At 44.8% G+C, this 16,938-nt stretch overlaps 1 protein-coding gene across 1 annotated transcript in view; it reads right to left on the bottom strand.

The window, feature by feature from the left end:
• Window positions 1-16,938, bottom strand: part of LOC129820347 (unconventional myosin-Ig-like) — a 73,597-nt gene that overhangs the window by 38,306 nt on the left and 18,353 nt on the right. Inside the window, exons 12-18 of the mRNA XM_055877414.1 lie at window positions 13,373-13,443; window positions 9,745-9,819; window positions 8,884-9,016; window positions 4,842-5,008; window positions 4,245-4,452; window positions 2,230-2,453; window positions 335-479 (exon numbers count right to left, since the gene is read on the bottom strand). Coding sequence (XP_055733389.1) covers window positions 335-479; window positions 2,230-2,453; window positions 4,245-4,452; window positions 4,842-5,008; window positions 8,884-9,016; window positions 9,745-9,819; window positions 13,373-13,443 — 1,023 coding nt within the window. The remainder of the gene's footprint in view (window positions 1-334; window positions 480-2,229; window positions 2,454-4,244; window positions 4,453-4,841; window positions 5,009-8,883; window positions 9,017-9,744; window positions 9,820-13,372; window positions 13,444-16,938) is intronic.

Below are 16,938 nucleotides of genomic sequence, written 5' to 3' on the forward strand. Positions count from 1 at the left end.
GATGTCATTGTATCTCCCCTTCTGATGTATACTGGTCTGGGTCAGGGTGAGTGTGTGGACGGTGTTGTGTTGGTGTTTCAACATGCAGCGCACTCTAGATTTTCTGGTGAAAGTTGCCCTCTTCATGTTTCTGTGATATACAGTAGATACTCATTCCATTCATCAGGATTTTAAACCAATCAAGACAATAACTAAAATAAAATTAACAAGGCATGAGGGTAGAAAGTAATCTTATGTGAGAAGTCGGATTAGTATTTTGCCTCTCATGTAGGAAACTGAGTGAAACTGAGTGAAAGTACTGAACATACATGGCCGTGCTGGGTGAGTGACTCACATTAGCCAGGTAGTCTCTCTCCCAGGTTCGACCACAGCCCCAGTCCTTCCTCTCCCCATTCAGGGCCCCCAGAGCAGCCACCTTGGCCCTTACCTCCCCCATGTCAGACGGTGGGATGTTCTTCACTATCTGCCACGCACGCCACCTTACGACAAACAATGTAAAACACAGAATATATCAAAGATGTTGCAGAGAAAACTGATTTAGGTTATTCCATTTCATGGTTTGAATATATATAGATGGTCCATATATTGGGCTCCCGAGTGGCGCAGCGGTCTAAGGCACTGCATCTCAGTGCTAGAGTCATCACTACAGACCAGATTCAGAGCTGTATCACAACCGACAATGATTGGGAGCCCCATAGGGCAGCGCACAATTGGCCCAGCGTCGTCCGTGTTTGGGTTATGCCGGGGTAGACCGTCAATGTAAATAAGAATTTGTTCATAACGGACTTGCCTAGTTAAATGAAGAAAAAAATATATATATACATATACTGTATAAAGACCCCTTGACTTTTTCCACATTTTGTTATGTTACAGCCTTATTCTAAAATGGATTAAATAAATAACAATCCACATCAGTCTACACACAGTACCCCATAATGACAAAGGAAAAACATTTTTTTTATAAATGTATGTAAATGTATTAAAAATTTAAAAATTAAATAGAAAATTCTCTCTACAGATCCTCAGTCCCTGCCGCTGAAAAACATCCCCACAGCATGATGCTGCCACCGCCATCCTTCACCGTAGGGATGGTGCCAGGTTTCCTCCAGACGTGACACTTTGGCATTCAGGCCAAAGAGTTCCATCTTGGTTTCATCAGACCAGAGAATCTTGTTTCCCTCAGGTGCCTTCTGGCAGACCAAGCAGACTGGCTTCCGTCTGGAGAAGTGCTGCAGAGTTGGTTGTCATTCTGGAAGGTTCTCCCCTCTCCACAGAGGAACTCTGAAGCTCTTTCAGAGTGACCATGGGGTTGTTGGTCACCTCCCTGACCAAGGCCCTTCTCCCCCGATTGCTCAGTTTGGCCAGGCGGCCAGCTCTAGGAAGAGTGTTGGTGGTTCCAAACTTCTTCCATTTAGGAATGATGGAAGCCACTGTGTTCTTGGGGACCTTCAATGCTGCAGACATGTTTTGGTACCCTTCCCCAGATCTGTACCTCGACACAATCCTGTCTCAGAGCTCTATGGACAATTCCTTTAACCTCATGGCTTTGTTTTTGTCAACTGTGGTACCTTATATAGACAGGTGTGTGTCTTTCCAAATCATGTCCAATCAATTGAATTTACCACAGGTGGACTCCAATCAAGTTGTAGAAACATCTCAAGGATGACCAATGGAAACAGGATGCACCTGAGCTCCATTTCTAAACTCATTTCAAAGGGTCTGAATACTAATGTAAATAAGGTATTTCTGTTTTTGAAAATGTCTAAAAACCTTTTTTCACTTTGTCATTATGGGGTATTGTGTGTTAGATTGCTGAGGATTTTACTGATTTAATCAATTTTAGAAAATGTGGTAAAAGTCAAGGTGTCTGAATACTTTCCGAAGGCCCTGTAGATGGTATATCTATATAATGATGGTCTGATGTATTGTATCTGTCTATAGTGAAGTAAAGAAGTATGACAGAACGTAAACGCAGACTCCTTCCACACACACCTGCACACGTACTCACGCACGCACACGCACGCACGCACGCACACACACGTACACACACAGCAATGACAGCCTCTCCTACTGTAGTTAGGATAGGTTAGGATGAACTTTGATGTCCCAAGGGGGAAATTGTTTTAGACACACAGTACTGATGTATACAAAATGGACACTGTACATGACACACTCAACTTCTGCACATTCTATTTATCTGTGTGAGGGTTACCATGGGGACTGACTGACCTGCGGTGCAGCTTCTGCGTGATGCTGTGGAATTGTGTGAGGGCTGCTGGTGGTGTGGGCCACTCCACGCTTTTCCCATAGTCATCCATGTTGCCTACGTTGGCGAAGCGCCGCTCCACCTCCCAGAAGTGGACCTTGACCTTGTAACGCTTGTAGCAGCCCATGATGGCAAAGATGGCACGCATCCGATGGCAACGCATCCTCGCCAGCGCCCCGCGCCACACCTGGTGGGGGGAGGGAGAGGGAGGGAGGGAGGGGGAAAAAGGGGAGAGAGAGAGAGGTTATAGAAACTGAGGTCCCCCTCACAAGAGGTCCCCCTCACGAGCTATCTTATTGAAGTGGTGAGTTGAGAAGAAGGTGCTAAAAACACTACAGTACATGAGTCAAGACACTCAAAAACACTACAGTACATGAGTCAAGACACTCTAAAACACTACAGTACATGAGTCAAGACACTCAAAAACACTACAGTACATGAGTCAAGACACTCAAAAACACTACAGTACATGAGTCAAGACACTCAAAAACACTACAGTACATGAGTCAAGACACTCAGAAACACTACAGTACATGAGTCAAGACTCTCAGAAACACTACAGTACATGAGTCAAGACACTCAGGAACACTACAGTACATGAGTCAAGACACTCTTAAACACGACAGTACATGAGTCAAGACACTCAGAAACACTACAGTACATGAGTCAAGACACTCAAAACCACGACAGTACATGCGTCAAGACACTCAGAAACACCACAGTACATGAGTCAAGACACTCAAAAACACCACAGTACATGAGTCAAGACACTCAGAAACACTACAGTACATGAGTCAAGACACTCAAAAACACGACAGTACATGCGTCAAGACACTCAGAAACACCACAGTACATGAGTCAAGACACTCAAAAACACTACAGTACATGAGTCAAGACACTCAGAAACACTACAGTACATGAGTCACTAGGAAGAAAGGGTGTCAGGCAGACTAGCAGTCAACACTCTAGGGGCCCAAATGGCACCCTATTCCATGTATAGTGTGCACTATGGGTTCTGGTCAAAAGTAGTGGACTATATAGGTAATAGGGTGCCATTTGAGAAAAATCTAAGTCTTTCCAGAGACCGTCAGGGCTTCTTTTCCACTTAGAGAAGCTCCTCGGCTGCAGATTGACCCGGTTGAATCTCTTCAAATGGCAACCTATTCCCTATATACAGTAGTGTACTACTTTTGACCAAGACCTATAGGGCTCTGATAAAAAGTAGTGCACCATATAGGGAATAGGGTGTCATTTGGGACTCAATCCCTGGAGTGGGGTCACAGAGAGAAAAGCACAGTATTTATTTCACAATTGCAGAGCAAGAAGAGGAGAAAAAATGATTCATTAAATGTTATGTAATGATGGTTCTGATTGCGTTCATTATACCAGTTATTGTTATCAGAGCTTTCTCCACTTGACTAGGCAGATTAACCAATCACATTGGGTTGAATATGCCTGCGTCCGAAATGGCACCATATTCCCTACATAGCGCACTACTTACTCAAAAGTAGCGCACTAGATAGGGAATATGGTGCCATTTGGGATTTACCCTATGACTGGGACCCAAATCATTGTCGAGCTGGAGACAAATGAAAATCGTTTCTTTTAAAGGCAGAGGACTCAGTAGGAGGCTGCTGCTGTGTGGTTCAGATTGTGACGGCAAACTGTCGATTTAATTAGGACTAGCTGCCAACAGGAAAAGGGACATTCTCATCTAAGTAGCTTCAAATCCAGGATAAAATCCATAGTATTCACTGTAGAGTCACTGAGAACAAGGGTTTGTTCAGTAGGAACAAACAGAAGAAAACATTTGAAACAGAAAATGAAAATGAGCTTTCTCGCTGGACAGGTTCAGAAGAGGTATTACATCCTTTGCTTCAAAACATTTTCTCCTGCTTTGTCTCTATTGAACACGACCCAGGTTGTAATCGAGACTTGTACCATCACCATAGCCTCGGGCCATTAGAAGGGGGTTTACCTTCTGTAGGAACAGCACCAGGACAGGGATGAGAGCGGCTCTCTCCTGCTCCAGGGTGAAGAGAGACTTTGGCGTTCGCACAAACAGCTTGGTATGTCCATACGCGACGTCCTCCTGGAAACCATGCTGCGTGACAATAGCCTGCACTGCCTCCCTGTCTGTTTCCATCAGGTGGTTGGGCCAGGTGTACACACAGGTCATCTTATACCTACAGGACACACAGGAGTGGAGAAGAAGACTTCACGATACAGGAAGTTGTGTTTTTGACATAATATACGATTGGAGTGGCGTAGTCCCAGATCTGTGCTTTTACCAACTCCGATGCTTATTGTCATGACAACGAGTGACAAGGAGTTGGTATGATAGCACAGACAGACAGGCACTCAGACTAGGAATCGACATTGGACAGATTCAAATTATTCCATTATAGACATGGTTAGAACACAGACTGTCACACAAAGCTTGTTATTCACATAACATGTCCGAATGTCATTTACATTCATGGACATTGACTTTAATTCCAGAAGAATGACTCATTCTTAATGTAATGCTTTCACCCCGATGACTTTTGACCTCAGGGTATGCATGACCTCTGACCTCTGTAGGAAGCGTGTGTAGGCTTGGCGGTAGGCGAACCCTGCCCTCCGCACTCTGACGTTCTCCAGCAGGCCCAGGTACGCCACCTGGTGTTGGCAGCGGGCGTCGTCAAACAGCAGGGGAGACTTCATATCATTTGGTTTAATGCAGCGTACATAGTAAGGCTCCTGCAATTACACAGAGTAGTGGAACAGTCATACAGTGGTCATATAGTGTACATACTGTAATATTGGTAGGTAGCCAGTAGTTTAAGAGTGTTGGGGCAGTAACTGAAAGGTTGCTGGTTCAAATCCCTGAACCAGCAAGGTGGGAAAAATCTGCCGTTACAACATTGAGCAAGGCAGTTATCCCTCAACAACAACTGCTCCCCAGATGTCAATTAAGGCCGCCCCCCCCCCCCCCCCCCAACTCTCTGATTCAGAGGGGTTGGGTTAAATGTGGAAGACACATTGTAGTTGAAGGCATTCCGTTCTACAACTGACTAGGTATCTCCCTCTTTCCTCCTGGTTTCCTCCTATTGTTGTACAACTGACTAGGTATCTCCCTCTTTCCACCTGGTTTCCTCCCATTGTTGTACAACTGACTAGGTATCTCCCTCTTTCCTCCTGGTTTCCTCCCAGTGTTGTACAACTGACTAGGTATCTCCCTCTTTCCTCCTGGTTTCCTCCTAGTGTTGTACAACTGACTAGGTATCTCCCTCTTTCCTCCTGGTTTCCTCCCAGTGTTGTACAACTCACTAGGTATCTCCCCTTAACAGTCATAATATGATATGTTATATTATACTCTACTCGGGACAGCGCTTCCACACTCACAAAAAGGCAAGTCCCAAAAGCAATATAGTGTCAGACAGGAGAGAGACTAGTTGGCTCGGGTAGACAACTATCCAGAGATCAGACTGTACTGTACTCAGGGGTACATAGCCATGCCATAGAGGACTGAATACGCCTTGTAAAATTATGCAGAAATACTTCCCAAGCAACATTAGAATATATTCTATTAGAATATCAATGCATCGTTAAACTCTAGCTCTGCCAAACTCACTGTGATACAGTGAGAAACTATTCAACTTTGAAAATGTCATAATACTAAAGCTTTTAAGTGCACAGATAGTGGTTATGACCAAAAGTACACCCTATTTCCTATGTAGTGCACCACGTTGTACCAGAGCCCTATGGGAACAGGGGGCCATTTGGAAGGCAACCATTATCTGTTTTCTCTGTTTTTAAGTGTTCTGTGTTTTGCCTGATTTTTGTATTTGTATTTATTATGCATCCCCATTAGCTGTTGCCAAGGCAGCAGCTTCTCTTCCTGGAATCGAAGCACATGAGTCAGGGAATCTAGATTGACATAACGTCCAACACATCTTCCAAAGCTGAGCAATCAGGTCATGCTTAGTTTACGTTCGTCCATCCATTTTCATAAAAAATACATCATATTTCATTACACCACTACATTTCTAATTTGTCTTTGTCCCTCTTTGTGGCACTTGACCATATGACTATACAGTAGTCCATATGACTATACAGTAGTCCATATGACTGGACAGTAGTCCATATGACTGGACAGTAGTCCATATGACTGGAGGTTTATGTTTTAGTGAATGGTTTCTCCCAAATACAATGCTTTTAGTTGTTGAAATATTTAATACTAGTTTGTTACTTGCCACCCATTCTGAAACTGACTGCAGCTTGTAAGGGGCCTAAACAGCTGCCCTGGGAAATACCTGACTCTACCTGGATTATGTTGGAGAGCCTTCCATTAAAGAACACCCTCTGTGTTCTGTTAGACAGGTAACTCTCAATCCACAATATAGCAGGGGATGTAAAGCCTAACAGATACGTTTTTCCAGCATCAGATTATGATCGATAATGTCAAATGCTGCACTGAAGTCTAACAAAACAGCTCCCACAAGCTTCTTATTAGCAATTATTCAAGATTACAATGCGTGTCTTTCCTAATTTGGTCAGTTGTGAATGGATGTGTAGGTTCAGCGTTTGTTGTTGGAATGTCATGCCTAAATTTGAGCGCTCTGCAATCTCCCTCCCTTCTGCCATCCATCAATGGCAATAAACGTCAATACATCGAAACACACATTGTCACACACTGGCACAAATTTACGTCAAACAAATGTACGGATACCCAAACACACACACACACAGATCACCCCATCATAACAATTTAAACTCAGTACATCAGAGACTTGAAATAAGGAGGCAGGTAGGGAGAGGGGGAGGAGCGGAAAAGAGAAGCTAGGCGGGCAGATTGGGCACAGGTGTCCCCTTGGGACTCAGGAGGAGAGCAGCCAGTCCTTCAACATGACCTAAAAACACAGGAACTGCTGCCCCCCCAGGGTACCAGCCCAGTCCAGCCACACACAGACAGGCACCGCAACATGAGCAGGACATCCCAAAATAACAGCAGAAAATGTCACAAAGTCTCAGTCAGGGACACAGAGAGCTTTGAATCAGGAAGCCAGGTGGGTGGGTGATGCTCTGTGTGTGCGTGTTGCTTCCCTCTCTTCTACTGCTCTGAGCACCAGACAGACAGACAGACAGACAGACAGACAGACAGACAGACAGACAGACAGACAGACAGACAGACAGACAGACACAGGGATTAATGCCCTACCAAACTAACTCTAGCTAGCTCCCAACACAAAGGGCACTTTATTATGTGGTCCCATTCACTTACATACACATTCTCTCTCCATCATAATCCCTGAAAGGTTGTCAGCATCTGGCTGACCTCTCAAAAACAGACATGGTTTTATCCTGTCTGACACATAAACGTGGTCCATATTTCTAGGAGCCGGTTGATTTGGCCAGCTGTTAGAGTCACAGGTGTTGCTAGTCCACAATGTCCGGAGAGAGAGAGAGAGAGGTAAAGCTCATATTAATATTTAGAACTAGGTCAATGAAAACCATGGAGAGTGTCTGCGTGTGTTTTTACCCTCCTCTGTCAAAGAATCGCCTCCAGCGGCCTTGATGCTACATCCGTTGCCTAGCAACAAGGATATGTCTTCTTTCACCCGAAAAGTTTGGAGGGGAGTTTTTTGATTTCACCAAAAATCCGATGGTGAAAGCCCAGAAGAAGAAAAAGTATCTCTCTACTGAAGAATTGCCCTCATATCTGTTTTGTTTATTTCAACCAGCAACAAACCATTGAGTAACCAAGCAACAACAAACCATTGAGTAACCAAGCAGCAGCAAACCATTGAGTAACCAAGAAGCAGCAAACCATTGAGTAACCAAGCAGCAACAAACCATTGAGTAACCAAGCAGCAACAAACCATTGAGATACCAAGCAGCAACAAACCATTGAGAAACCAAGCAGCAACCAACCGTTGAGTAACCAAGCAGCAACCAACCATTGAGTAACCAAGCAGCAACAAACCATTGAGTAAGCAAGCAGCAACAAACCATTGAGTAACCAAGCAGCAACAAACCATTGAGTAACCAAGCAGCAACAAACCATTGAGTAACCAAGCAACAACAAACCATTGAGTAACCAAGCAACAACAAACCATTGAGTAACCAAGCAGCAACAAACCATTGAGTAACCAAGCAGCAACAAACCATTGAGTAACCAAGCAGCAACAAACCATTGAGTAACCAAGCAGCAACAAACCATTGAGTAACCAAGCAGCAACAAACCATTGAGTAACCAACCAGCAACAAACCATTGAGTAACCAAGCAGCAACAAACCATTGAGTGACCAAGCAGCAACAAACCATTGAGTAACCAAGCAGCAACAAACCATTGAGTAACCAAGCAGCAACAAACCATTGAGTAACCAAGCAGCAACAAACCATTGAGTAACCAACCAGCAACAAACCATTGAGTAACCAACCAGCAACAAACCATTGAGTAACCAAGCAGCAACAAACCATTGAGTAACCAAGCAGCAACAAACCATTGAGTAACCAAGCAGCAACAAACCATTGAGTAACCAAGCAGCAACAAACCATTGAGTAACCAAGCAGCAACAAACCATTGAGTAACCAAGCAGCAACAAACCATTGAGTAACCAAGCAGCACCAACCTTGCAGCCCAGTTTCTCCACTAGGGCCACAATGGAGTTCTTAAAGAGGGTGGCTGCCGTCAGGGGTCGCTTGGTGACCTCTGTGATGCTCAGCTTACCATCAGGCCACATCTCCTTCATCACAGGGTTGGAACTACAGCACGAGAGAACAGAGAGAGGAAGGGGGGAGTGAGAGATATAACGAGATACATAGATACAGAGATATAGAAATGGAGGGAGGTTATAAGAATGAACACAGGCTCAAAATAGTGAAAGGAGGGTGTGAACAGCTGAACGAAAGACAGGAGAGAGTACTGAAAAGACAGGATTAAGTAGGGAGGAGAGGAGAGGGTACTGAAAAGACAGGATTAAGTAGGGAGGAGAGGAGAGGTGGAGAGGAGAGGTGGAGAGGAGAGGAAAGGAGAGGGTACTGAAAAGACAGGATTGAGTAGGGAGGAGAGGAGAGGTGGAGAGGAGGAGAGGAGAGGAAAGGAGAGGGTACTGAAAAGACAGGATTAAGTAGGGAGGAGAGGAGAGGTGGAGAGGAGGAAAGGAGAGGAAAGGAGAGGGTACTGAAAAGACAGGATTAAGTAGGGAGGAGAGGAGAGGTGGAGAGGAGAGGAGGAGAGGAGTGAGGGAATTAATATCCCGAGCTGTCAAGAAGTTTCTAATTTTGTAAAGTATATCTATATTCCCTCTCTCTGATTGACTTGAGTAGTGAGGTAATCTGCTCGTGTGTGTGTGTGTGTGTGTGTGTGTGTGTGTGTGTGTGTGTGTGTGTGTGTGTGCGTGTGTGCGTGTGTGTGTGTGTGTGTGTGTGCGTGTGTGCGTGTGCGTGCGTGCGCGTGTGTGTGTGTATATACAAGGCACTGCTTTTGACACCTGTTAAACATGAGCCTTTTGAAATCTTGGAAAAGGGGGTCCTTGTTCTTGTCCAAAAAGCCCTCAACGGAATATCTGAAATAGAGAGAGAGAGAGATAGAGCCAGAGAGAGAGAGAGATAGAGAGAGAGAAATGGAAGAGAGAGAGAGAGAGAGATAGAGAGAGCAAGAGAGAGATAGAGAGAGAGAGATAGAGAGAGAGAAATGGAAGAGAGAGAGAAAGAGAGAGAGAGAGATAGAGAGAGCCAGAGAGAGAGAGAGAGAGCCAGAGAGAGAGAGAGAGAGCCAGAGAGAGAGAGCCAGAGAGAGAGAGAGAGAGAGAGAGAAATGGAAGAGAGAGAGAGAGAGAGAGAGAGATAGAGAGAGGCAGAGAGAGAGCCAGAGAGAGAGAGAGAGAGCCAGAGAGAGAGAGACAGAGAGAGAGAGAGAGAGAGAGACAGAGAGAGAGAGAGCGAGCCAGAGAGAAATGGAAGAGAGAGAGAGAGAGAAATGGAAGAGAGAGAGAGAGAGAGAGAAATGGAAGAGAGAGAGAGAGAGAGAAATGGAAGAGAGAGAGAGAGAGAGAAATGGAAGAGAGAGAGAGAGAGAGAAATGGAAGAGAGAGAGAGACAGAGAGATAGAGCCAGAGAGATAGAGCCAGAGAGATAGAGCCAGGGAGATAGAGCCAGAGAGATAGAGCCAGTGAGGTTATAAAAACAGAAACAGGCTCAAATGTACTCGAGGCCCCAACAAAAGAACGTATTGAAGTGGCGAGTTAAAAATACTAGAGTACATGAGTCATGACACAACCATAAGTAACACAGAAACAGTACATAAGAGTGGCTATTGAAGAGGTCCTCATTAGTTCTCATGCCCCCTCACCTAACAGTAGACTATGCCTGCATCCCTATGTAGTGTACTACTACTGCCCCATAGGGCTCTGGTCAAAAGTAGTGCACTAACACTGCCCCATAGGGCTCTGGTCAAAAGTAGTGCACTAACACTGCCCCATAGGGCTCTGGTCAAAAGTAGTGCACTAACACTGCCCCATAGGGCTCTGGTCAAAAGTAGTGCACTAACACTGCCCCTAGGGCTCTGGTCAAAAGTAGTGCACTAACACTGCCCCATAGGGCTCTGGTCAAAAGTAGTGCACTAACACTGCCCCATGGGAATCTGGTCAAAAGTAGTGCACTATGTAGGGGAATGGGTGTCATTTGGGACACTATATTGCCAGCATCCATCCCTTCTACACAGATGTAATACTTCTCTCTCTCAAATGAGTGAGGCACAAGCTTAGAATAATAGTCTCAGCACATAGTAGGATTGTTAACTTGGCAAACTGCCACATTTCAAGGGCTTACATTTGAGAAACAGGAGAACATTGTGTTATGACGGAGTGAGTTGAACCACGCGCCACGATATTTGACACAACTGTGTGGGGACTAGTTAGGAATAAACTAACTTAAAACATGGACGCATGGCGCAACCTGATTATATAAAATGACATGCTGTTTCACTGGATTAGAGCCCCAGATGTTACAGGCTGAACCCTCAACCACACACACGGCTCCGGCATGGTACTGTGCCTGTCTGTCTCTCCCTGTCTGTCTCTCCCTGTCTGCCTCTCCCTGTCTGCCTCTCCCTGTCTGCCTCTCCCTGTCTGCCTCTCCCTGTCTGTCACATACGGACAGAGAGGCAGATGAAGTGTTAGTATGACAGATGTATTCCTGAGGCTGATGGAGGCTGATTTGTGTGTGTGTGTGTGTGTGTGTGTGTGTGTGTGTGTGTGTGTGTGTGTGTGTGTGTGTGTGTGTGTGTGTGTGTGTGTGTGTGTGTGTGTGTGTGTGTGTGTGTGTGTGTGTGTGTGTGTGTGTGTGTGTGTGTGTGTGTGTGTGTGTGTGTGTGTGTGTGTGTGTGTGTGTGTGTGTGTGTGTGTGTGTGTGTGTGTGTGTGTGACTCTCAAAACCACCTAACCAGATTCCAGGAACCTCTCCAGAGAGAACACAGTGCTGACGCCCATGGCGTCACACAGTCGCTGCGGATTGGACGGTCCTACATCCATGCTGCGAACAGCTCGTTCCATCTCATCCCAAAGATGCCTCCTGCCCGTTAGCTTGCACCATTCTCCTTTGACCTCTCTCATCAACTGACTGGGTGTGTTTTTGTGTCACACCATTCTCGGTAAACCCTAGACATCGTCGTGGGAGGGACAAAGTAGGTCAGTGCTGGGGGGGCCATGGGATTGGGTGGGGGGGTGACAGGGACATGGCAGGGTATATTTAGCAGGAGTAGGGGGTGGGATGGGGAGGGGAGTGGGATGACAGATGGATGAACGTAAACTAAGCATGACCTAATTGATGACTGATGGACGAACGTAAACTAAGCATGACCTAATTGATGACTGATGGACGAACGTAAACGAAGCAGGACCTAATTGATGACGGATGTGTTGGCCATTATGTCAACCTGGATTCCCTGACTCATTACTACTGGACTCGTTTGTGATTACCACTGGTCGAGGCTTAGCTACACACTATTTCTGAAGGGAAATAGTCTTCTCTCTCCCTCCCTCCCTCTCTCCCTAAACTTGACGGCAATATAGATCCTGCAAAACCACAGTGTCAGCCAATGGAAGACCTTGGTACCGGATAAACACCCATTGTCAGCCAATGGAAGACCCTGGTACTAGATAAACACACATTGTCAGCCAATGGAAGACCCTGGTACTGGATAAACACACATTGTCAGCCAATGGAAGACCCTGGTACTGGATAAACACACATTGTCAGCCAATGGAAGACCCTGGTACTGGATAAACACACATTGTCAGCCAATGGAAGACCCTGGTACTGGATAAACACACATTGTCAGCCAATGGAAGACCCTGGTACTGGATAAACACACATTGTCAGCCAATGGAAGACCCTGGTACTGGATAAACACACATTGTCAGCCAATGGAAGACCTTGGTACCGGATAAACACCCATTGTCAGCCAACGGAAGACCCTGGTACTGGATAAACACACATTGTCAGCCAATGGAAGACCCTGGTACTAGATAAACACACAATGTCAGCCAATGGAAGACCCTGGTACTGGATAAACACACATTGTCAGCCAATGGAAGACCCTGGTACTAGATAAACACACAATGTCAGCCAATGGAAGACCCTGGTACTGGATAAACACACATTGTCAGCCAATGGAAGACCCTGGTACTGGATAACAGTCTGGTCTACTCCCTCGTCTCTCCCTCCCTTCCCCTCTGTCTTCCTCAGAAAGACTTTGTCCTGCTATTTCTAAAATTGAGGTCAGCACACTTTTTAAATTTAGGTCCTGAAATACTTGTGCCAACAGTGGTAGCCAAGGCGCTAGGAACTGGTACTGGGTTGGCTACTTTTAGCTATACTTACTCCCCTTGACTTTTCATCCAATCAACATTGATCTTGACCTATGACATGTGACCTTTCCTGTGTCATCATAACCTTTCACCTGTTGAACCATCATGGCAGCCTTAAATCCTCTGGGATGAAGGAGATTAACAGTAAATGAGATTATAGTAAGTGAGATTATAGTAAATGAGATTATATTAAATGAGATTATAGTAAATTAATGAGGTAAAAGCATAGGTAAGAAAGCATGTGACTCACGTGACGTCTCCAGCGTAGTGGCGGATACGGAAATCTCTGTGGAACTCCATGGTCTTGTCTGAGGGCGTGAGCTACAATGTAGATGACATCATCATAGTGATCAGCGCCATCAACATCAATATTGTCATCATTATCATCGTCGTCATCTTCGTCATGATCATTATCGTCATAATTATCTTCGAGATTATCATCATTATCGTTGTCATTATGATCATTATCAACCTCATTACTTCATCATCATCATCGTCAACGTCATTCCCATCATTATCATCATCACAGTTACTCTATAATATAGGCTGGCAAAGGGAGATACAATCATATCTTAAAGCCCTCGTGCAGTCTTTATATTTTGACTTTTAAATCATCAGTGTACGTCTAATGAATAACTGTGTTTATTTAATCAAAATAACTCCAAAATATATTTTTTATAATTTATTTCCCTGAGCCTCCTTTGGCCCTTGGAATGATCAGTCCAAACGTGTGGGTTTTAGGAAACAAATATGAATACATTTATATACACAGCCTTGATTGGTTGATAGGATGATCTAGAGCACACCCTGTTGCCAAGATGAACAGTCATTGGTCTATTATAATCAGATCACATTGTGACGTCATGAAGTGAGCTAAAAGTTCCATGCCATCTGAACAGGCTGAAATTCCATGAATTCTTTTCAAACAGCTTTTACACAAAAAGAGCATCATCATAATTTTCACCATTTCAGAGTGTGGAAATATAATTAAAAAACAATAGAAAATCTTGTTTTTCACTGCACTAGCCCTTTAAATGACAACTCTCTCATACTGTGTCTCTCACACAGATCTCTTCAACAAACACAAAAGGAAGAATGTTTATAGTACAGTTGGCAGTGTGTCGAGCATTTAGACCCACTACCATTGGATGTTACTGTGTGTCTCAGTGCTTTCAATACACTCTGGTTGTCTGATGAAGGATAATGAAACCGTAAGAGTACAAACCCCTGCTCTCTACTGAACATCCAGTGTAACTGCACTAACAATATCACACCAGTGTGGGTTAAAGCCATTCTCTAAACAGACATTGATCCTGATGAGAGAGTTACAGTATAATGATGATAGTAAACCAGCCATTGATCCTGATGGGAGAGTTACAGTATAATGATGATAGTAAACCAGCCATTGATCCTGATGGGAGAGTTACAGTATAATGATGATAGTAAACCAGCCATTGATCCTGATGGGAGAGTTACAGTATAATGATAGTAAACCAGCCATTGATCCTGATGAGAGAGTTACAGTATAATGATGATAGTAAACCAGCCATTGATCCTGATGGGAGAGTTACAGTATAATGATGATAGTAAACCAGCCATTGATCCTGATGGGAGAGTTACAGTATAATGATAGTAAACCAGCCATTGATCCTAATGGGAGAGTTACAGTATAATGATAGTAAACCAGCCATTGATCCTGATGAGAGAGTTACAGTATAATGATAGTAAACCAGCCATTGATCCTGATGGGAGAGTTACAGTATAATAATGATAGTAAACCAGCCATTGATCCTGATGGGAGAGTCAGTATAATGACAGAAGACATCTTTATTGAGGTAGATGGATTCGGAACCTCTTAGCATGACTCAAGTTTTAGGGTTTAAGTGTAATTTGCAGAAGGGGTTACTCCTCGGTTATAGGGACACGGTGGTTATATAGGGACACGGTGGTTATATAGGGACACGTGGTTATATAGGGACACAGTGGTTATATAGGGACACGGTGGTTATATAGGGACACGGTGGTTATATAGGGACACGTGGTTATATAGGGACACAGTGGTTATATAGGGACACAGTGGTTATATAGGGACACAGTGGTTATATAGGGACACAGTGGTTATATAGGGACACAGTGGTTATATAGGGACACAGTGGTTATATAGGGACACAGTGGTTATATAGGGACACAGTGGTTATATAGGGACACGGTGGTTATATAGGGACACGGTGGTTATATAGGGAGGGACACGGTGGTTATATAGGGACACAGTGGTTATATAGGGACACAGTGGTTATATAGGGACACGGTGGTTATATAGGGACACGGTGGTTATATAGGGAGGGACACGGTGGTTATATAGGGAGGGATACGGTGGTTATATAGGGAGGGACACGGTGGTTATATAGGGACACGGTGGTTATATAGGGACACAGTGGTTATATAGGGAGGGACACGGTGGTTATATAGGGAGGGACACGGTGGTTATATAGGGAGGGACACGGTGGTTATATAGGGACACGGTGGTTATATAGGGAGGGACACGGTGGTTATATAGGGACACAGTGGTTATATAGGGACACAGTGGTTATATAGGGACACGGTGGTTATATAGGGACACAGTGGTTATATAGGGACACAGTGGTTATATAGGGACACGGTGGTTATATAGGGACACAGTGGTTATATAGGGACACAGTGGTTATATAGGGACACGGTGGTTATATAGGGACACAGTGGTTATATAGGGACACGGTGGTTATATAGGGACACAGTGGTTATATAGGGACACAGTGGTTATATAGGGACACGGTGGTTATATAGGGACACAGTGGTTATATAGGGACACAGTGGTTATATAGGGACACGGTGGTTATATAGGGAGGGACACGGTGGTTATATAGGGACACGGTGGTTATATAGGGAGGGACACAGTGGTTATATAGGGACACAGTGGTTATATAGGGAGGGACACGGTGGTTATATAGGGACACGGTGGTTATATAGGGACACAGTGGTTATATAGGGACACGGTGGTTATATAGGGACACGGTGGTTATATAGGGACACGGTGGTTATACAGGGACACAGTGGTTATATAGGGAGGGACACAGTGGTTATATAGGGACACGGTGGTTATACAGGGATGGACACGCTGGTTATACAGGGACATGGTGGTTATACAGGGATGGACACGCTGGTTATACAGGGACACAGTGGTTATATAGGGACACAGTGGTTATATAGGGAGGGACACGGTGGTTATATAGGGACACGGTGGTTATATAGGGACACAGTGGTTATATAGGGACACGGTGGTTATATAGGGACACGGTGGTTATACAGGGACACGTTGGTTATACAGGGACACGGTGGTTATATAGGGACACGGTGGTTATATAGGGACACGTTGGTTATACAGGGACATGGTGGTTATACAGGGATGGACACGCTGGTTATACAGGGACATGGTGGTTATACAGGGACATGGTGGTTATACAGGGATGGACACGCTGGTTATACAGGGACATGGTGGTTATACAGGGACACGGTGGTTATATAGGGACACGGTGGTTATACAGGGACACGGTGGTTATACAGGGACACGGTGGTTATATAGGGACACGGTGGTTATATAGGGACACGGTGGTTATATAGGGACACGGTGGTTATACAGGGACACGGTGGTTATACAGGGACACTGTGGTTATACAGGGACACGGTGGTTATATAGGGAGGGACACGGTGGTTATATAGGGACACGGTGGTTATATAGGGACACGGTGGTTATATAGGGACACGGTGGTTATATAGGGA

Source organism: Salvelinus fontinalis, chromosome 22, assembly GCF_029448725.1.
Source record: "Salvelinus fontinalis isolate EN_2023a chromosome 22, ASM2944872v1, whole genome shotgun sequence".
Lineage (NCBI taxonomy): Eukaryota > Metazoa > Chordata > Actinopteri > Salmoniformes > Salmonidae > Salvelinus > Salvelinus fontinalis.